At 43.8% G+C, this 23,318-nt stretch overlaps 1 protein-coding gene across 1 annotated transcript in view; it reads left to right on the top strand.

Moving 5' to 3' along the window:
* The first annotated feature begins 11,388 nt into the window (after positions 1-11,388).
* LOC122934293 (cytochrome P450 2K4-like) overlaps positions 11,389-23,318 on the top strand; it is a 65,400-nt gene continuing 53,470 nt past the window's right edge. The window contains exons 1-4 of the mRNA XM_044289659.1: positions 11,389-11,455; positions 13,274-13,461; positions 14,464-14,626; positions 18,576-18,725. Of these exons, the coding sequence (XP_044145594.1) occupies positions 13,288-13,461; positions 14,464-14,626; positions 18,576-18,725 (487 nt within the window). The 5' untranslated portion in view covers positions 11,389-11,455; positions 13,274-13,287. The remainder of the gene's footprint in view (positions 11,456-13,273; positions 13,462-14,463; positions 14,627-18,575; positions 18,726-23,318) is intronic.

Raw genomic sequence — 23,318 nt, 5'->3', positions numbered from 1 at the left:
TGTTTACAAATGGCCCGTTTCCCCATCATGTCTATATACTACTCCGTGAGTTAAAAATGAAGGTTCGCATGGCAGAGGGGGAGACTGGCACAGTGCGCATGACAATCCCACGGCCAGCCGGCTTCCCTCTATCTCCAAGGAGATCCGGCGTCGGTGACGTCAGTCAGTGTCGCGTTAGACACGTGACTGCCCTCCCCGCCGCTAGACTCAGGAGACGGGCGGAAGTAACGTCATAGGCGGCCGACATGCGATGAGTCATGCGCCAACGAGGTCCGTCATCCCGCTCTTAGCACATGTGACCGCAATTGCCCGCATCCATTGGACAGCAAACATTGTTAAATACTGGCCTTCTAACCCCATTTAATTACTCCTCCTGAGGACGCAGCACGGCGAAACGTACGTCGGGGAGATTCAGCGCTTATTATTGACCTTCATAGGTAGGTTCATTTGCTATCAATGGCTAGCTTTTTGACATCAGTCACTTCATTCAGCAGTACATGTTTTTTGGTTTAGGAAGTGTAACAGCTTCCACACTCCTATATATGGGTGATTGCATCTAGAATAATAATGCTAGTGCACCCCAGCTTCATGGTTTGGTAGACTTCACCTTTCTGCTGATGTACACCATTGATAGTTCCTCCTATGTTAATAGTCTCACACAAGTGATAAGTGCGTTAGTTATTAGACTCCTTTATCACAAAGGCTCATTATTATCTGTATATTGTAATGTTATATTGGTATAATTATGTTCACAATTACGATTGTTCAATAAAGATCATGTTAAAAAAAATTAAAAATTCTATGGGATTTTGTATACTCATTCAGCGAAGTTTATTAGCTTTTATATGCCAATATAATGCAGACGGATCCGTTCTGAACGGAGCCTCCGTCTGCATTAATATGATCGGATCCGTTCAGAACGGATCCGATCGAACGCTAGTGTGAAAGTAGCCTTAACCACCACGCTAGCTTCAGGATGAATGTTCCTAGTTTTATCTTAGTTGCAGCCTATGGAGAGTATCCCCAACGTCTGGTAACTTGTAGCCATAGTGATGTCCAGTACATCCTGGCCCCGGATTCTGTGCTTAGCATCTGAGCATCTTCCAGTTTATTAAATGTCTGTTATGCCATAATAGAGCTTGCCCGGCTCACTTTAGCCTTGGAGGCCTGCTCTTGGAAGATAGCGACTTCAGAAATCTCCAGCAGCAGGTTCTCAGATCCTGTGAAGGGGCACATATCTGGGCATAACTACTGTGAGGGGCACATATCTGGCCATAACTACTGTGAGGGGCACATATCTGGCCATAACTACTGTGAGGGGCACATACAGTATCTGGGCATAACTACAGCGCCCCCTGCTGGTGATTTCACAGGGGCAGTCACCATCCCTTCCTTATGTGATTATTCTTTTTTTCTTTATCACCACAGGGACCTTGTTCTGGATCCAGTGGACATCACGCCAACACCAGCGACAGCCTGGATGAGGTAGGACCAGATTTTATTAGGACTGGGTGAGTGTAGCCATGCAGTGGGCTTAGGGCTCTTTAACACGAGCGGATCCTTTGCGGGTAATCCGCTACGTGAAAGAGAGCCAAGCCCCGTTCCGGACAGCAGAGACACGGAGCAAAATCACTTTGGCAACTTTATCTCACTGTGATTGTGTAGTAAAAAGATCACAGGGAGGCAAAGAGCATTATCAATCATGCTAGTGCTGCGTGTCTCTGCTGTCCGGAACGGGGCCTGGCTCTCTTTCACTCAGCAGATTACCCAAACGTCTCCACTTGTGTGAAAGAGCCCTTAGTGTAAAGAAAATCTAACACCTCTTTGTAAAAATAGGGGGTGTGGGGGCATTCCAAAGTTTGCACTGGGGCCCATAACACTCTAGTTACGCCACTGAATATACAGTATAATCTATACACCATGCAGTACACCATGCAGTATAAAACCTACACTGTGGGGTTATTGTCTATATTGTACGGCATGGTGTATGGATTATACTGTGTACAGCATGGTGTATAAACTATACTGTATATTGTATGGGATGGGGTATGGATTTTATAATGCATTCTGTACTGCATGGTGTAGGGGTAAGGGTCCATTCACACGTCCGCAATTCTGTTCTGCATTTTGCAGAACGGAATTGCAAACCCATTCATTTCTATGGGGACACACTATGTGCTGCCCGCATCCACAATTACGTTCCTGAAAAAATAGAACATTTCATATTCTTGTCCGCAATTGCGGACAAGAAAAGGCATTTTCTATATAGTGTCGGCGATGTGCGGTCCGCAAAATGCGGAACGCACATTGCCAGTGTCAGTGTTTTGTGCGGATCTGCAAAACACATATGGAGATCCGGGAGGGGGGCCCATCATTTTTTTTTGCTATGGGGCCCAGTCATTTCTAGCTACGCCCAGTCATTTCAGCCTACAGCCTGAGTTGCCCCTGTCCCGATGCAGGCGTCATACTGTGCCTGTGTCATGCAGCCTGCACCGAGAGAGAGACAATTCAGGTCTCCGGTTGACAGAGGCCTGTGGTCTACATCATGGGCAAAGAAAGTTTTTTTATTTTATTATTTTGTCACACCACCAACCATTGGGACACTATAGGTGACCATTAAAGCAACTAGGGGCACTACAGGGGACCATTCAAACTACTGAGGTCACTATAGAGGAACATTAAAACTACTGGGGGCAAATGACTTGCAAAAAAACAGCAGTGTTACAGCTATGGCTGCTTTACTACACTGCAATACTTGGGTGCTCCCCAAAAGCACTGTGTGACTGGAACTAACAGTAAAATACACTTAATGACTAAAAAATTTGTTAGAATGGAATTAAACTTTGTATGTGTGAAAGTATTTATGATATATGGTATGTAATTACTAATGACATTAGAGTGAAAGGAGAGGTTTATTCAGGAAAAACTGTACCATTGAAAGGAGGTTCTAGTGAACTGTTGGGCCACATCTAGCCTGGATACAAGATGAGATACGGTTGAGCATGTAGTTATACAGGTTCTATATGGTATCCTGCAGCACATTTTCCGAAAGATACAGCTGGGCCTGAACATCCTGTGAGACAGGCGCAGCACTATGAAGTGCCTTTTGCGCTGTGGCATTAGAATAATTTTGATATCTCTGACTTTTTAGTCTAACCAGACTGTCTGTTACTCTGTTATTCCTCTAGCGCCGTTCTATCGAAATAGTAGGTTTAAAGAGCACACCAAATGTTCAAATAACTTCTTTATTAACTTTAACTTTTATTCATATTTAACACTGCCGCCTCCGCAGCAGATACAGTTGCAAGAAAAAGTATGTGAACCCTTTGGAATGATATGGATTTTTCTCCACAAATTGGTCATAAAATGTGATCTGATCTTCATCTAAGTCACACCAATAGACAATCACAGTCTGCTTAACCTAATAACACACAAAGAATTAAATGTTACCATGTTTTTATTGAACACACCATGTAAAAATTCACAGTGCAGGTGGAAAAAGCATGTGAACCCTTGGATTTAATAACTGGTTGAACCTCCTTTGGCAGCAATAACGTCAACCAAACGTTTCCTGTAGTTGCAGATCAGACGAGTAATTCCTGACCATTCCTCTTCACAGAACTGTTTCAGTTCAGCAATATTCTTGGGATGTCTGGTATAAATCTTTTTCTTGAGGTCATGCCACAGCATCTCAATCGGGTTGAGGTCAGGAATCTGACTGGGCCACTCCAGAAGGTGTATATTCTTCTGTTTAAGCCATTCTGTTGTTGATTTACTTCTATGCTTTGGGTCGTTGTCCTGTTTCAACACCCATCTTCTGTTGAGCTTCAGCTGGTGGACAGATGGCCTTAAGTTCTCCTGCAAAATGTATTGATAAACTTGGGAATTCATTTTTCCCCAGTCGTCTCCATGACACCACATGCTGAGATTGACTCCCTCCTGATTGGACAGGAAAAACACAGAGAGGTTAAAACCCCCACCCCATCCTCACATCACCAGTGTTTTTCCTGTCCCATCAGGATAGGAAGCAGGCTAGATGTTCGGAGAGCGGTCTTAAAGTACCTGGAAGCTACCAGTCATTGGAGAATAGACAAATATTTGTTTGTCCAATTTTCAGGGCCTAACAAGGGGAAGAAAGCGGCGAAAAGTTCCATCTCCAGATGGATTAAGATGGCCATCTCCGAAGCATACTAAGCCCAGGGAAAAGATGTCCCTGCTTCCCTAAAGGCACATTCTACGAGAGGCATGGCCGCCTCCTGGGCGGAAAAAGCTTCAGCCTCCTTACAACAAATTTGCAGGGCAGCAACCTGGAAAAGAGTTCATACTTTCACTAAGCACTACAGACTAGACTTAGCCGCTAACGATGACCTAAGATTCGGACGTAAGGTCCTGTCGGCAGTCCCCCCCCCCTAATTGTATCTTTGATATTATCTCAGCATGTGGTGTCATGGAGACGACTGGGGAAATGAGTATTACACTCACCGGTAATCCGGTTTCCTGGAAGTCTCCATGACACCACATACATCCCACCCTTTTTCTTTTCTGCTATTAGCTATTATCCTTTCATCCTGGGGTTCTTCGTTAAAATACACTGGTGATGTGAGGAGGGGGTGGGGGTTTTAACCTCTCTGTGTTTTTCCTGTCCAATCAGGAGGGAGTCGATCTCAGCATGTGGTGTCATGGAGACTTCCAGGAAACCGGATTACCGGTGAGTGTAATACTCATTTCCTTCGAAAATAGCAATCCGTCCAGGCCCTGACGCAGCAAAGCAGCCCCAAACCATGATGCCACCACCACCATACTTCACAGTTGGGATGAGGTTTTGATGTTGGTGTGCTGTGCCTCTTTTTCTCCACACATAGTGTTGTGTGTTTGTTCCAAACAACTCAACTTTTGTTTCATCTGTCCACAAAATATTTTGCCAGTCGGGAAGGAATTTTATATTCCCCTAAAGTGAGGAAAATTGGCATTTAAAATAACAGTTTTAAATACCTATTTTGGCCTCTCTGCTTCCATAAAACACAGCTCTTAGTGGAGTGAATGTCTGTTCAGTTTATTTCTCTGGTGAATAATAATTTCTAGCAGCTCCTGCTTGGGAATTTCCCACTCAGGCTCTGTGTGAGGCTGGCTGTGATTGGCCAAGACTCCTGCTGTGTGTGAGGCTGGCTGTGATTGGTCTAGACTCCTGCCCAGCAACAACAGTTTAACTCTATGCTTTCTGTTGTTTCTGCTGTGTCATTGAGCTTACCTCACATCCCTATATTGAATCTTAAAGGCATATTATCTTTTCTGCTTCTGTGAACAAAAAATATATAACAGTTATATGACATCCAAACATGAAGTCATTGTAAAAAAAACTCTGATTTTGTCTTTAACACACAAACATATTAACTACAGTATATTAAAGTTATTGGCAGGTCTATCTGTATAAACATATAAGCTATAACCTAGGACAGGTGTTAGCTGGCCAGCTACATCCTGCACACTTAAAAGTTGCCGAAGCTGATGTCCCAGCTGGATCTAGAGTAGCTCAATTGACAATAAATCCGGCTTCCTTTCTGGCCAAGGAAATGTTGTAATCTGGTTAAGAAATTCCTAGGAAACCTTTCTGATGTGTGTGCGAGCATTACACTGATGAAAAATGTCAGTTGGAAGCCCAGCCATGAGAGGTAACATATAAGGCTGCAGGGTGACCTGAGCTGTTTGTGGCTTGTATTTATATTAGGGTTGACTAACCGTCATATGCAAAGACTCCTCAGATTATCACACCAACAATTAAGGCAGTGTGTTACTCCATAGCAATGGGAGAATTGAAGCAGTCACCAAAAAGCCTCCATACTCAAACCCAATTGTCGTGGGATCCTAAGCAGAACCTGAATTTGTCTCTAAAGATTAAATGATTCTAGTCCAAAGGCTATTGTGGCAGGCTGTTAATAGTAGAACATATAATATGCTCCGTATCACCAAGTTTGTTCCTGCTAATCAACTGGTGTGTGGCAAGAATTGCATAGTACTGTGTTAGCCCAAAAAAACGAAAGTATTAAGGGAGTGATACTAGCAGTGCACGGCTTCATAGAGGCAGCGGTAAGCAGACATCACAGAGTCGTGGGGGTAAAATGGCATACTCGCCTGTGTGGGAATTTTTCGTTAAGTCACTTAAGGACGTCAGCGGCCTGCACCCCTTCTCCAGCAGTCAAGGCTCCACCACCTCAGCAGTAGGAAGTCATGTTTCCTGCCCATAGTCTACTGGTCCTGATGCTCCTCCTACTCATTGTCACATGTTTTGCCAGCAATCGATCACCAAGACAATTGCAAAGAAACAACAGTATGTGTGCACTCATCCAACAATGCAGAAGCTGAACATGATCCTGGCCAAGTTGCTGGTACTACAGTCCCTCTCTTTCCAAGTTGCAAATTTCAGAGAACTGATGGCTTGTGGAGAGTCCCAAGATGTTACTACTTCTCTCTATTGACATCTATTCCTCATACGGTGACATTTCTATCAGCAAGGGGGTGTACTTTACAGATTAACCCCACAATTATTTTGTCCTGATTTATGTTGGTGTTGGATATATTTTTATTGGAAATAAATTAAAAGTTAAGTTTTAATCACACATTCCCCCTCCACATTTAGTGTAGGCATATCTTGTTTCCATGATGTTAGACCATCACTACAGGTCCAAAATGGTGGCCTTTTTTCCACCTTCTCAGGGATCATAACCTCAACTACTATCGAGATATCCTATGTAGTCGGTTGGTTGCTGCCAATGTTCGCCATCATCCATCCTCATGAAGTTCTGACTTGGGGGACCCTCTGTGCTCACCGCCATTGCGATAACTAGTGATGAGGGTGGGGAGCAGGAGCAGCACCAGCTCCATCAGCAACAACTTGAGTCTTGAGTCTCTGATGAGCACACTTCTTCACCTGCCTACTGAAGAAACCAGCCAGCAGCAGCAGGACATGGATCAAAACCTGATCCACCAGGTGGTGGCATACTTGGAGTGTACCCTGTTCCCCACATCCAAGATTCCCTGGACTACTGGGCAACCAAACTTAAATTGTGGCTGCAACTGGCCAAGTTTGCCCTGGACAAGCTTTCCTTCCTCACCAGTGGTGTGCCATCAGAGCTGGTGTTTAGTGGGGGCATAGTAACCCCACAAAGAACTTGTCTTTCAACACAAAATGAGAGAGAGATAGATTAACCTTTATAAAGATAAATCAGGCATGGATCAGCCAAGATTTCCACACACCAGTATCAGACTAGATCATTCTGGCAGTAATGTTCTGTGCTGCCACACCAGAGCACATGTGAGGGGCCTCTTCCTTAAAAAGTAGCACGTTCGGCAGCCGCTTCACGGCCGAACTAGCGCCAATGCTGTCACCACGCCGGTGGGACAGCTGATGCTCTGAATATCTCTTAGCAGCCTAAATAGCTCCTGATGAACTTTGAATAAAGGAAACGCGTTGAGCAATGATGCGCTGCTTCAGTCAGTTAGAATAGAGCTTTGAAGTCGCCTTTAGCCCTATTAGCACAGAGGAGCAGTCCCATCATCTGTTACACAAATCAGATATCATACAGATGAATGTGGGTCTCCTCATCTGCAATCCTTATACATGTGGTCTGTATATAATCCTTAGTGGATCCCCCTGTGATGGTCTCTAATAGGCTGGCATTTCTCCTTGCACTGAGACCATTGGTGTGTGGGTGTATCCACAAACCATTGTTTGCCTCTTTTTCCTCCCCATCCAAGGGGGTGTAAGTGGCTTTGGTCTCAGCCTAGTGTGATAACTGGCTGTCTACTTTTCTCACCCATGGATTGATATGCAGAGTGCTTAGTCCTGATGCACTCCAGGCTCAGTGATCTGAAAAGCTAATAGCCTGCATAATATTCCCCCTGTGGTATCAACAGGATGGTGGTGACATAATAAGCACATCCAACTCACCTGATCCACTCAAGACCTATGTATTAAAAGTTCTCTGAATGTGGTTTCTGTGCGCTCACCACACATGGGAATTTTTAAAAGATTCATGAATTCCCTTCTCAACTTTTTTTAGTGCATACCAATAAATGGTTTAGTTTTAGCGCCTCTACTTATTTATCTGTGATTAGCCTCAATTGAAGAGACGTAATTTCTTGATTACCCATTGTCCGTTAATTGTGTATTACTTACAGTTCCACTAAATTCCATACAAATTGCAACTAATTTGCATACAAACTGGGCTTAATTACTGTGATGGGCCACAATGTGGGCATTAGTACTGTGAGGTAGCACTTAGAGGAAATGTCCTAGATTACCCTGCTATACTTTGGCATGGCTTAGTCTTACAGGACCAACACAGCGCCCCCTGCTGGTGATTTCACAGGGGCAGTCACCATCCCTTCCTTATGTGATTATTCTTTTTTTCCTCTATCTTCACAGGGACCTTGTTCTGGATCCAGTGGACATCACACCGATGCAAGGGACACCCTAGATGAGGTAGGACCAGATTTTATTAGTTAGGACTGGGTGAGTGTAGCCATGCATCGGGCTTAGTGTAAAAAAAAAAATAATGCCGCCTCTTTGCATGAATTGGGGGTAAGCCCAATCCAAAGTTTGCACTGGGGCCCATAACACTCTAGTTACGCCACTGAAAACAGGTTATCTAGCAATCAATGTGGACACCACACAAACAGTCAAATGTGGCAGCTTTTTCCCACTTTAGTAGAATATATGATTAACAGAACAGGCTATCTATCAATCTATGTGGCAACAGCAGACAGTATAAAATGAGACAGCTTTTTTACTCTACAGTAGAATCTTTGGCTGCTACCTGGTTAAAGGGATTTTGTCACCTCGTTTTAACCTATAGAGCTGCGGACATGCACGGCTAGATCTCCACTAGCATGTCCGCAATATACCTGTCCCATAAAGCGGTGTCCTTTTATTGTGTTTAAAAAAATGATTTTATAGATATGTAAATGAGCCTTGTTAGGGGCCCAAGGGGCTGTACTAACCTTCTTGGAGCCCAGCCACGCCCCCCTGTGAAGGAGCCCAGCCACGCCCCCCTGTGAAGGAGCCCAGCACCGCCTGTGCCCTCCGAATCTGCTTCCTTGCTCACAGTTAGATCGCTGTAATCTCGCGATGCGCGAGCTCATGCAATGCGCAGTGCTGGCATAGTGTTCCTTCCCTGTGCTGGCATCAGCCTCAGGGAAGGAATTGCGCATGTCCGAGCTCACGCATCGCGAGATTACGGCGATCTAACTTTGTGAACAAGGAGATTCGGAGGACGCAGGCGGTGCTGGGCTCCTTCACAGGGGGTGTGGCTGGGCTCCAAGAAGGTTAGTACAGCCCCTTGGGCTCCTTACCAGGCTCATTTACATATCTATACAAATAATTTTTTAAACACAATAAAAGGACACAGCGCTATGGGACAGGTATATTGCGGGCACGCTAGCGGCGATCTAGCCGTGCATGTCTGTAGCTCTATAGGCTAAAACGAGGTGACATAATCCCTTGAGGGTCACTTATTAAGACTGTCATTTTAGATTCCAGTCTTAATAAGCTACTGCACTGGCGGTGGATCCGCCGAAGTTATGTACAGGCGCTGGCCTCTAAATAACTTTGACTTTTCCAGCTCTAGTCTAAACGTAAGGTGTAGAAAATGATGAATGAGTCGGACCTGCTGGACCGCCCACACCACAACCACTTTTTTAGATCTGACGTGAGCGGGAAAAGTTGTAGATTATAGCGCAAATAACCTTTGTGCTGCAATCTGTACCAGGAATTCACAGAATATAGGCGTATTTCTGATTGTAAATTACCACTATTATACTTTGTGCACAGTGATTTACATCAAGATGCACTCTCCCTGCAGGCTGGGATATAGCTAATTGAACGCGCTTTGTGACAAATTAATTCGGAATAAGTCGATTTTTTGGAAAAAAGTTTGGCTAAGCATCCAAATTGAGTTTTTAAAAACTTTGCTCATCTCTAGTGGTGACCTTTGCTGAGATATACAAATGATTGGGGGACCACATAGCGGTCGAGGATTTGAAGTTCTGCACATTTAAACGATTGCTGCCAAGGATGGTTGGGAGTATTACCATGGAGGTAGTGTAGTGACTTTACAGTCTGGAGGATCTCCAGAAGCACTGGGCAAAACAATATGGAGTTTCTGGAACAACCTTGTGAGTGTCCTGTAGATGAGTCATGATGATGTTAGAGGCCTCACAGTAACACTGTCTGCAAGACCAAAGCCACTCCAAGCATAGTGTTCAGCTATGTTCATCAGTGCCATAGACTTGGAATAGAGCGGCAGGGCATGTGCCTGACCGCCACTCCAAGCACACTCCTCCTGGCCACCGTTCACTCCATTGTTTTATGCTGCTCCGCATTTGTGCAGGATGATGTAAGAAATATGAGAATCCATACGTGACACTGCTATATTCACAGCAGGGGGAAGGGGAACCAGTTAGATGAGTTTCAGGGTGGGAGAGACAGTACATAGTACAGGGAGTTGAGATCACTTTTATTCTTTAGATGGTGACATCAAGTTTGACTTTGAACATCATAGCCGTTCGATCAATTGTGATAAAACACTGATCCTTTCTATGAATAGTCTGTATGTGTGAAAAAAAAGAGCAATCTGGACCATAAAAAGCAATGGGATAATAAGTTAAAGGGGTTGTCCAGCCGAGGAACTGACTAGTGCCCAATGAAACGCTGTAAACTAAGTAACAGTAGCACATTTTGGGCCAGATTTATCATCAGCTCAAGTCAAAATAATGGCGTGAAAAAGTAAAAATAATTGCACAATCGCTAAAACAGCGCAAAAAAGTGCAACTTTTATTGGCTTTCCATCGGTTTTCTGAAAGTGGGAGTGTTTTCTCATGTAAATTAATCTCTAGACAGATTTACTATTGCGAAAATTTAAAAAGTCGCAAAAAACTGCGCAATTTCCACTTACTGAAGGATAAACTGCTACCGTCAAACCACATTTATCACAGTATTAAAGGACCATTAATAAATCTGACTTTGGACCTATGTAAAAGTGGAGTAAGATGTAAGTGTAATGATAAATCTGGCCCTTTATGTTTCCCTGATTTTGCCAGCACATATATTTCTAATAGTTTGTCTAGATCACAGAGAATTGTCTAACCTGGATACAATTGCAGACTCTGTACAGATTAGAAGCTTGTATGCTCCAGACAATCCGTTCATGCACCTGCCATTCTGCAGCCATTATGTAATTCATATTCATTATAGCAAAGTATCAGACATTTACTGTGAGGTGGTAGCAATACGTTCATAGGTTTATGTGAAGGTTAACTGTGGGGTGGAGCGGACTGGCCCAGAAAGGTTATATATTACCTTGTGTTACAGTAGAAATACAGCATTCACTGAAAACAGAGACAAGAGAGGACAGGATCAGGGCATTGTATCCTCGGTACTCCCCAAGCAAAAGAACCTCAAGTAAGAACAAACGTCTTGATCTTTTCTTGTTACAGCACCCTGCAGACTGCTGAGGTCTAAGAATATGGGGCTTGAGGTGGCAGCTGCACCATGGCCCTGGTGGAAGAAGAGGTCTAATAGCACTCTGCCATATAAATACTCAGATAGGCACCTGCAGGGTTGTTCTGGTCCACCAGAGGACCAAGGGGTGACATCTGGTCCAACACAAACTTGGCCCGTGGCGTGGAGCAATCAATCTCCCCATGGTTCCATATATGATGAGATCTTACCCTATATGTTGGCTAATTCTCAATTTTACACCAGTATGAGGGTTAGTAACACCGCAGAGTGCACCTGCCTTTGTTTTTGTTATATTACTTTTACTGTTTATCACATCCACACATTTGCTATCCTGTGTAGGATGTCCATTGTAGTACTTGTGGTCCGCTGCTAATGGCAATCCTCAGCAAAAATGCCTGCAGCGGACCACAAGTACTACAATGGACATCCTAGTGCAGGATCTGCCCCCCCGGTATAGATGCACCACTGCATATGGGGTTGAGCACTTCCTGCTTTTTAACACCACGCCAATCTGTAGTTTGTATTTTGAATTTCTTGGAGGTGTAGAAACTCCTAGTCTGAATGTGCCTTTATTTCCATCCACAGGCAGCATTCTGGTGCACATGTGAGGCCCGGGCTATATCAGCCAGTCTTGGGTGGGGCTCAGAGCTCTCTCCCTCCTCCCATTGTATGCATGGTCACATGCTGGAGGTTACTGGGAGATTGCTTTCAGTCGGACCTTGCGCTCTTGTAATTCGCCCACTGGCTCCTGGTATTGCCCATACGGCCCAGGTTGGTTTAGCGTTAGCTCCCGAGCTACTTGAGAAACCTTGGCGCGGTGCTCGGGCTCAGACGTATCCTCCAAGCAGGATATGTTGGCTAATTCTCAATTTTACACCAGTATGAGGGTTAGTAACACCGCAGAGTGAACCTGTCTTTGTTTTTGTTATATTACTTTTACTGTTTATCACATCCACACATTTGCTATCCTGTGTAGCATGTCCATTGTGGTACTTGTGGTCCGCTGCAGGCATCCTCCATTGTATGCATTTTTGCTGGAGATTGCCATTAGCAGCGGACCACAAGTGCAGGATCTGCTCCCTCTGTATAGATGCACCACTGCATATGGGGTTGAGCACTTCCTGATTTATAATACCACGCTAATTTGTAGTTTGTACTATTAAGCTTTGTAACATGAGAAATGTGAAAAAATTGAGTTTGCAAATGTGCCCAATTCGAGAGGTTTTGTGTGCATTCCTGGGCTTGCCGGGGGCCACGGCTTAACATTGTCCCATGATTGAGGAATTATATGTTGGGTGATACAGTATGCATTTACCTGTAGAAGGAACTCAAAATCCATTGTAACTGGGGATCACAATCTATATGTTCATGTCATAGAATATAATAGAATATAATTTTCTGGTGCAATCAACTTATTGAAGAGGCACAGTATACCAAGCACAGCGGCATACTGTACATTGTAATGTAGCTGCGCATGGTATTTCAGCCCAGGCCTATTCACTTAAATAGGCCATGTGACCAATGAATGTGATGCCAGTGGCCTACCATTCCTCTGCACTCACTGGAGCTAATTGGCTTCCGCAAACATCTGAGTCAGACCTCTACTGATCAGATATCGGTGAACCATCCTGAGGATCGGGCATCAATATTAAACTCTTGGAAAACCCCTTTAAATAAATGGTTGAAAAAGTCCACACACCCTGTAAATGTGTTTATCTACTTTTATATACATTTGTCATCTTTTTCTGTATTATACAGATCTCACATCCTCCATGGAGCTTGTCACGGTTCTCCTGTCCATTGTTGTCATCTTCTTCTTGGTCAATGTTTTCAGCAATCGAAAACAAGGGAAATACAAAAATTTCCCCCCTGGGCCAAAACCTTTGCCGATCCTTGGAAATATCCTCATGATGGACATGTGGAAACCCTATAAAACATTTGTGCAGGTAATGAAAATATTAAATTGAACATCATCAGAAAGCTAGATTTTTTTTTTTTTTAACAGCCATGGTAAGTTCCAAGGTTGGTCATAGTTTGTGCCCCTTCTTTACAGCATTTTGGCTCCTGTACCATTCCATGCTGTTGACAGATAATTTTTGACAAAATATTTCCTATATTCTTTGGTTCTGTACCACATATCTTGATCCACACTGATAATATCATTCTTTTGTATGTTATTCCTACTCTTGTCCACCTAAGTTATCCAAAGACTCAGTTAATGGGTAGGCGACTACACTAATGAGTTGTCCAGTTGCTAAACATGGCTGCTTTATTCCACAAACAGCCCCCAACCTGCCCATAGGTGGTGTATAGTATTGCAGCTCAGGTGTATTGAAGTGTATAGAGCTAGACTGCAATACTACACACAACCTGCCGACAACTGTGGCACTGTATTTTTTCAAATCCTAGACAACACTTCTAAAGGGTTATTACCTTATTTTGAAATTATCTGCTATCCACAGAATAGGGAATAACTATAAGATCAGTGGGGGTCCAACACTGGGGTCCCCACAATCACAAAAACAGACCCTCCTTGAAATGAACAAAGTGTCAGGTTGGGCATGTGCACTGCCACTCCACGCATCTCAAAGAGACAGCTGGAGATAGCCAAGTACAGTCTGATATTTCTGGCTGGTCCCATGTCCTAATGGAGTGGCCGTGCACATGCCCAGTCTATTGCTCTGTTCATTTTAAGGGGCCATATCGGGTAGGGGGCCCCCCTTCTAATGGTTAGGGGGCCCCTACCAATGGGACCCCCACCGATCTAATAGTTATTTCACTATCTTCTGAATAACTTCAAATTACTGGAATACCCCTTTAAGTCTTAAGACCAGCAGGGTGCCAAAACCCTAGCTTAAGTTGCATGAGAAGGGAGGTGTAATTCCCACTAATCGTTCAAAACAATGTAACGATCCAGATTGATTCCACTGTCATTTTTGTGCCCACAGCTATCTAAGGAATACGGCACAGTCTTCAGTGTCCAGATGGGCAGGACAAAATTTGTTATCTTATGTGGTTACGAAACCATTAAAGATGCTCTGATCAACAACGCTGAAGTGTTCTCTGATAGACCACAGAATCCTTTATTCACTAACTCAGTAAAGGACCATGGTAACCTCTTTATTAATTACTCTATCTTATTATACTGATAAATTCAGCCCCTTGGTAAAGGGGACCTATAGTGAGCAGTGAGTATGGTTGTTTTATTAAAAGAGGTCATCCTACAAAAAAGATGTATCACCTCTTCACAGGGTAGGTTATAAAGACAGGATCACAGGATAGATGATAAAGATAGCATCACAGGGGGTCTGTCCACTGGGACCCCCAGCAATCCTGAGCATTGAGGGTCCATCTTTTGTGGCTGTAGTTGCCTACACACTTTTTGTAAGGATTTACACAATATTTTTGAGTGTGTCTGTGGCAATTTTTGTCCATTCAGCTGATAGAGCATTTGTGAGGTCAGACCCTGTTGATAGAAGAGATGACCTGGCTGTCAATCTGCTTTCTATTTCATCCACAGGGTGTTGAATTGGGATGACATGATGGCTCGATGCAACGACTTGAGTTCCTCCATACCAAACTCCTCAACCCACGTCTTTATGCACCTTGATCTATGCACTGGGGCACAATCATGCTGGAATAGCAAAGGGCCACAGAATTTTAAGCAATCATTGTGTAAAATGTCTTTGTATGCTGTAGTATTAACAATATGAAGGTCAAAAAAAGTAAGCCAGCACTCCCCAATATTACCTTTCGTGCAAGGACCCGGTCCAGTCTGTAGTATAATCCAGGAAAACAACGAAAAAAAATGTCCAGCACTAAGATGAATAAAAGTCTTCAATCTTTATTCCATAAATTTAAAAGAATACCATTTTTCACATGGACAGTGGTAACACCACCAACGAGTGTGTGCTGTCCACATCCAATGCTCCGTTCCGTGTTCCGCCCCAAAAATATAACCTGTCCTATTTTTGTCTGCGTTTTGTGGACAAGAATAGGCAGTTATATCAATGGCTTTCCGTGCCATTCCGCAAATTGCGGAATGTACACTGACGCCATCTGTGTTTTGCAGTTCCGCAATTTGCGGACCGCAAAACACACAACGGTCATGTGCATGAGGCCTTATGCAGTAGATCTTTGACATTGCCCCCCGGCCCCCCAAACGTTTATTTTCTATATTTTTTTCCATACCAATTACTTGCAGCCCCATAAGTCAACCTTTATGTGTCTGTAAAAAATGTTTGGATACCCTTGATATGTTCCTATTTGTTTTTGGATTAGTGATGTCATTAAGATGTTCTAAAATACGGGTTTTTAGTTTTCGTGATGTGCAACCTATATATTTCTTTTTTTACAAAGATTGTGAAAGATGCAGTATCATCTGCGTTTGAAAACTGTTTACTTAATACTACAGTACATGTCCGCATGTACCGCAAGGATGTGAACCACATCTATAAAAGCCTTGTAGCCAAGTAGCCTTGTGTGTTTTTTTGGACTGGAATAAACTGGGTGATAAGATTTGTCCTATCGATGGGGGTCTCCTATAAATAACATCACATCCCTGTTGTATCAGTCCCTTTACCGTAGCATCATCTTCCAAGATAGGCAAGTATTTATGAACAATATCTTTAATCTGATTGAACTGATTGCTAAATTGGAGAATAAGCAACGGTTTACTTTTAAATCTTGTTGTTTGCAACTTTGCTTTTTTATTGCTATTTTTATTAACAAGGCTGATATAATTTTTTTGGGAGACTAACTGCCTGGCATGGCATAGGGACCAATTTGTATAACCGCACATTTTTAGCCATTGGGTCAGTATTTCTGCCTCCTTCTCGTATTGGGTAGGATCAGAGCAGTTGCACTTGACGCGCGTTAATTCACCTATGGGGATTGCTTTAATGGTGTGTTTTGGGTGTGATCTGGCAACATGTAAGATTGTGTTACCTTCTGTGGCTTTTCTATGAGTGAAAGTGACTATTAGTTCTTCCTCCATTCCACACAGTGTTAGGCCTAGTTCACACGAACGTTTTTTTTGCGGGTGTACGGGCCGTTTTTTTGTGTTCCGTATACGGTCCGTATACGGAACCATTCATTTCAATGGTTCCGCAAAAAAAACGGAATGTGTTCCGTATGCCTTCCGTTTCCGTTTTTCCGTTTTTCCGTTCCGTTGAAAGATAGAGCTTGTCCTATATTTGGCCGTAAATCACGGGTCGTGGCTCCATTCAAGTCAATGGATCCGCAAAAAAAACGGAACACATACGGAAATGCATCCGTATGTCTTCCGTTTCCGTTCCGTTTTTTCTGAACCATCTATTGAAAATGTTATGGCCAGCCCAATTTTTCCTATGTAATTACTGTAAACTTTACATGGCATACGGAAAAACGGAACGGAACAACGGAACGGAAACGGAAGCACAACGGAACTCAAAAACGGAACAACAGATCCGTGAAAAACGGACCGCAAAAAACTATAAAAGCCATACGTTCGTGTGAACTAGGCCTTAAATTGAGAAAGGAAACAGTGTGTGGATCTTGATGGTAGGTAAACATCAGATTATAGTCATTTCTGTTTAGATGGTCTGATCCTACCCAATATAAGAAGGAGGCAGAAATACTGACCCAACGGCTAAAAATGCTAGGTTATACAAGTTGGTCCCTACGCCATTTCTGATGTTCTGTACCTGTTTTGTGTTGATGTTGTTATCCTTGTCCATGCCTTGCCTGTTCTTCTGTTCCTGTTCTCTGTCTGGATCCACTCTGTTCCATGTCTAGCCTAGCAGTGCTCTAACTACGTCTGATAGCCTGGCAGTGCCTACTGCTTCTGATCTAGTCCATTCCTTGTCTGTCCTGCAGTGCCTTATTGGTTCTGTTCCTGTGTTTGTCCTGCCTTCGTGAGAGGGCCCCTGGGTTCTCCAGAGGGAGAATCTCTAGTCTGTGTGCAGATCTGCTTGAGACCGCCATGCTTCCATTCCGCTTGGGGTCCAGGCATCTGCTTCTGTGCTGGTTCCCGCTCGTCTTGTTGTCTGTTCCATGTCCTGTGTTTGCTTGGGTTCTAGTTCTGTTGTCTGTTTCTGCTGGTGCGTGCACCAGTGTGGTTCTCTGCTGGTAGCGGCCAAGTGTACTGGGACCTTCCTGGAGGTGCGACTAGCGAGCCCTCAGCCCAGTTCGTCCCCACCACCAGGGGCTCTGTGAAGAACGGTGCTCAATGGCTCGCCGCTCTCTGGGTTTTACCTCTGGTCTGTCAGTGCACTTGGTTCTGTGGTAGTGCTATCACTATTGCTTAGTCTGCTGTTACTGTCATGTTACTTTATTACATGTGTAATAAAGTACTCTGTTGGTCCCTGGTCTGAATCCTGCAAGACGTCCTGGAGGTCTGCCTTGGGCCTACGGCACGTGACACATATCATTATCCTTCTTCCACTAAATTTGTAGGAAATTAGTGCTTTCCAGGCATCTGCCCAACAAAGATTCATCTATCAAACCACCAGTGAGAGGTGATTCATCCCTTGAGAGAAAATATCTCCGCTGCTCCAGAGTCCACTGAAAAAGTGCTTTACACAACCTCCCCTGATGCGTGGCATGGTAATCTTAGGCTTGTGTGCAGCTGTCTTATGTTGATATCACTTCCAGAGACAGTTTGAAAATCTGAGTGATCCAACAAAGGATAGATACATTTTACATTTCAGCCCTTCTCTGTGAGTTTGCATGGTCTGTTGCTCCTAGATGCTTCCACTTCTCAATAATAGTGCTTATAGGTGACCGATGCAGATCAGAAATTTAATGAGCAAACTGAAAGGTAGACTTCTATGATAATGCTACATTTAAAGTCACTGAGCTCTTCCTTATGACCCACTATCAGTATGTGTCTATGGAGACTGAATGGCTGTGTTCTTGATTTTATGCACTTGTTTGCAATGGGTTCCAGAAATCAATAAAGTATGTCCACATACTATTGGCCATGTAGTGTGCATTCCTTCACATATAGTTCATCATGATACGTCTAAAGCAGTGTATATTTGCTCTTTTGCAAACAACAAGTGTTGCTTCTATGACTTAGGTATTGTTTTTTCCAATGGCGAAAACTGGAAAGTGATGAGAAGATTTACTCTTTCAACCTTACGAGATTATGGAATGGGCAAGAAAACCATAGAAGACAAGATTATTGAGGAGGCTAAATGTTTAGTACAGAAGTTGAAATCATATGAAGGTAAGTGGTGAGATGTCTTCTGCATTGAACATTTTGGGCACAATACCTTTAGCCTTGTTTTGTCTAAACAATTTTGACTTCTTAGTCAATTTATGTACCCCTGCTATTAGTAATTCCCAAACACTAGGGTACCTTGTTTCCCGCATGCAATGCAGTCATTATAAAGAAGAAGACCTTGAAGGGGTTGGGGGATATACAACGACCCTTGTCAAATGATAAAATGTGGAAATAAAAACAGAGGCGAAAACAAAAGTATAGAAGATTGGGCACAGTTCAGAATATTGGGCCACTATATTTTATTAGGTACAATATTGAAGAAGGGGACACTCCAACCCCGAAACGCGTCTGGTCAGACCCCCCCATCTCTCCAAAAGGTAGTGCACTACACAAAGGATTAGGACCGGTGCCGAACATTTGTGAAGGTCCGCGTGGAAGGTATTACTACATCGAGTCCGGAGCCAAACCGGCGGACTTAGGCCTCATGCACACGACCGTTTTTTTTTACGGTCCGCAAAAACGGGGTCCGTAGGTCCATGATCCGTGACCGTTTTTTCGTCCGTGGGTCTTCATTGATTTTTGGAGGATCCACGGACATAAAAAAAAAAGTCGTTTTGGTGTCCGCCTGGCCGTGCGGAGCCAAACGGATCTGTCCTGAATTACAATGCAAGTCAATGGGGATGGATCCGTTTGACGTTGACACAATATGGTGCAATTGCAAACGGATCCGTCCCCATTGACTTTCAATGTAAAGTCTGGAGTCTCTTTTATACCATCGGATCAGAGTTTTCTCCAATCCGATGGTATATTTTAACTTGAAGCGTCCCCATCACCATGGGAACGCCTCTATGTTAGAATATACCATCGGATTTGAGTTACATCGTGAAAACTCATATCCGACAGTGTATTCTAACACAGAGGCGTTCCCATGGTGATGGGGACGCTTCTAGTTAGAATATACTACAAACTGTGTACATGACTGCCCCCTGCTGCCTGGCAGCACCCGATCTCTTACAAGGGGCCGTGATCAGCACAATTAACCCCTCAGGTGGCGCACCTGAAGGGGTTAATTGTGCATATCATTGCCCCCTGTAAGAGATCAGGGCTGCCAGGCAGCAGGGGGCAGACCCCCCCCCCCAGTTTGAATATCATTGGTGGCCAGTGCGGCCCCCCCGCCCCCCCTCCCTCCCTCTATTGTAATAATAGCATTGGTGGCACAGTGTGCGGCACCCCCTCCCTCCCTCTATTGCATTAACATTGGTGGCAGTGTGCGCGCCCCTCCACCCCCCCTTCCTCTGTCTATTGTTTTAATACATTGGTGGCAGTGTGCGCCCCCCCCCCACCCCCCCCTTGCTCCCTCTATTGTTTTAATACATTGGTGGCAGTGTGCGCCCCCCCGCCCCCCCTTCCTCCCTCTATTCTTTTAATACATTGGTGGCAGTGTGCGGCCTCCCCTCTCCACCCCCCTCCACCCTCCCTTCCTCCCTCTATTGTAATAAGAACATTGGTGGCCACCTCCCATCTCCCCCCCGATCATTGGTGGCAGCGGAGTTCCGATCGGAGTCCCAGTTTAATCGCTGTGGCTCCGATCGGTAACCATAGCAACCAGGATGCTACTGCAGTCCTGGTTGCCATGGTTACTTAGCAATAGTAGAAGCATCATACTTACCTGCTGGCTGCTGCGATGTCTGTGTCCGGCCGGGAGCTCCTCCTACTGGTAAGTGACAGCAATGCGCCGCACAGACCTGTCACTTACCAGTAGGAGGAGCTCCCAGCCGGACATAGACATCGCAGCAGCCAGCAGGTAAGTATGATGCTTCTACTATTGCTAAGTAACCATGGCAACCAGGACTGCAGTAGCGTCCTGGTTGCCATGGTTACCGATCGGAGCCCCAGCAATTAAACTGGGACTCAGATCGGAACTCCGCTGGCCACCAATGAAATTTAAACTGGGGAGGGAGGGGGGTCTGCCCCCTGCTGCCTGGCAGCCCCGGATCTCTTACAGGGGGCTATGATACGCACAATTAACCCCTTCAGGTGCAGCAGCAGGGGGCAGCCATGTACACAGTTCGTTGTATATTCTAACTAGAAGCGTCCCCATCACCATGGGAACGCCTCTGTGTTAGAATATACTGTCGGATCTGAGTTTTCACGAAGTGAAAACTCAGCTCTGAAAAAGCTTTTATGCAGACGGATCTTCGGATCCGTCTGTATGAAAGTAACCTACGGCCACGGATGCCAATCTTGTGTGCATCCGTGTTCTTTCACGGACCCATTGACTTGAATGGGTCCGTGAACCGTTGTCCGTCCAAAAAATAGGACAGGTCATATTTTTTTGATGGACAGGATACACGGATCACGGTCTCGGCTGCAAAACAGTGCATTTTCCGATTTTTCCACGGACCCATTGAAAGTCAATGGGTCCGCGAAAAAAAATGGAAAACGGCACAACGGCCACGGATCCACACAACGGTCGTGTGCATGAGGCCTTATGCGGAGATCCACAACGCGGCAAACAAATATCCTGCTGGAGATAAAAGAAAGACTCCATTGAAAATTGCAGGACGGCCGAGGACACAGTGTGCGGGTAAGACCGTTCCGACATTGAGGTCGGTGTGACTAAGTTTTAGCTATACAGACACTGTTAGCGGGACACCGCTAAGTTAGATACACAGCGGGACGCCGCTGTTCATCAGTCTGTCTGTTTTCAAGCCAAAAAATATCTCTGTGTGAGCTATACAGGTGGTACAAAATCGCCTTGGTAGTTGCTGGCAATAGAAACTGTGCCACGAACCTGAAGTTACTTTGTTGCTTTGATTCTGCTCTGCTGCTAGGATCGATATCTTTGCTGCTACTCCTAAAGAACATTGTTGCTAAATATGGTCCTCTAGTTCTTATTTGCGGTTGTAACTATTTGTTACTGGGACCAAGCCATTCAATTGGACATGCTCTGCTGCTCCTATTCATGATCTAGCTGTTTTATTGAATATATTGCTGCTATTTATGACTACTACTGTTATTAGAGTCTTATGTTGGTATTTTAGAGTGACTGCGCCGTTATATTAATTCATCTATTTTTATTGCTATTTTTATTGAAATTTTTATGGAATTGTAAAACTGTATTTTTTTCTATCCCATGAGGAACCAATTTGATTAAATTTGTTTCAATATTGTACCTAATAAAATATAGTGGCCCAATATTCTGAAGTGTGCCCATTCTTCTATATATTGCATTTTCACCTATTTTGAGTAGTGGGGTGTTACTACTCGACTGTGGGCACCCCGGTTGGTGGTCCAACAACCCTGTGCGTCTGACTACCTTTTGATTGAAAACAAAAGTATGTATTTTTTTCTATATAAAGTGAGGACTGCTCAAAGTAAACACATCAGCAGCAGCACATATCTCTGGGCTTGCTTGCTGTGGTCATGACCCGAGATGTTGATTGCCTAAGCTGTAATCTGTTTGGCGTTGTCTAGACTGGGGTGCAAAGTCTAAGGGCCACTTTATCATATCTTTCTACTAATGACCATTTCAACATGGTAGGTGTTTCCTTGGCTGCCAAGCTCCTAAATATTATTAGTCTGGCTATAAAGAATATTTTATCACTAAGCCCATTGGTCCTTCCTCCATTAAATTGTAAACAAACAGAAAACGGAGCTCACACAGTGCCATTATAAAACATATATCATTTTATTGTAACATGATTAAAATGTATATAATAAACCATTAAAAATGAAGGAGAGCGGCAGAAAAAATGCCATCCTGGCGCTGCACACGTGTCAAAGGAGGTAACAAGCTTATCTAAATGTAATGTAATTACCGAACATTTACAATAAATTATGCATATAAAGGATATACAGGATGAGTCTCAATAACGTTGACCACATGGCTAAGATGTTAGAAACCACATGCATATGCTGAAGTGCATAGACTGGAGTAAATTCACAGTGATCACCAGATATAAGAGGTCACCTTTACCCAATGCCAATGGGAATAAAAGGCAGAGACTCACCTAATGATGACAGTGTGCAGTACCAACCAGGATGGCGCTACCCCGACGCACATTTCTCCCCCCAAACATTGAATAACAGTGAAGTCATATGTACCACAAAAATGTACCAATAAAAAAATACAGTTCGTCCCGCACACGGCTCTGTGGATGGAATTATTATAAAAAGTTTTGGCTGTCAGAGAATAGTGATGCAAAGAAAATTTTGATTTTTTCAAAGCTTTTTATTTTTGTAGGAAAACTATTTTTTTTTTGTATCGCCGTGTTTATATTGAGCCACAAAATAAGGACATTATGTCATTTTTAGCACACAGTGAATGCCATGATGTCAAAACCCCAAAAACCTTGGCAGATTTTTTGTTATTTGTTTTTTGTCTTTTTTTTTTTTTTTCTTCAATTTAACCCCACACAGAATTTTTTCCCATTCTCCAATAACAGACATGGCTAAGTAAATTGTGCCTTTAAAAAATACAACTTATCCCTCAAAAAATAGTCCCTTATATGGCTATATTAACAGAAAATTAAAAACGTATGGCTACTGGAACGTGGGGAGGAAAAAATAAAAATGCAGAAATAAAAATTGGTC

Source organism: Bufo gargarizans, chromosome 4 (genome assembly GCF_014858855.1).
Source record: "Bufo gargarizans isolate SCDJY-AF-19 chromosome 4, ASM1485885v1, whole genome shotgun sequence".
Classification (NCBI taxonomy): domain Eukaryota; kingdom Metazoa; phylum Chordata; class Amphibia; order Anura; family Bufonidae; genus Bufo; species Bufo gargarizans.
This window is presented reverse-complemented; position numbering and strand designations above follow the sequence as displayed.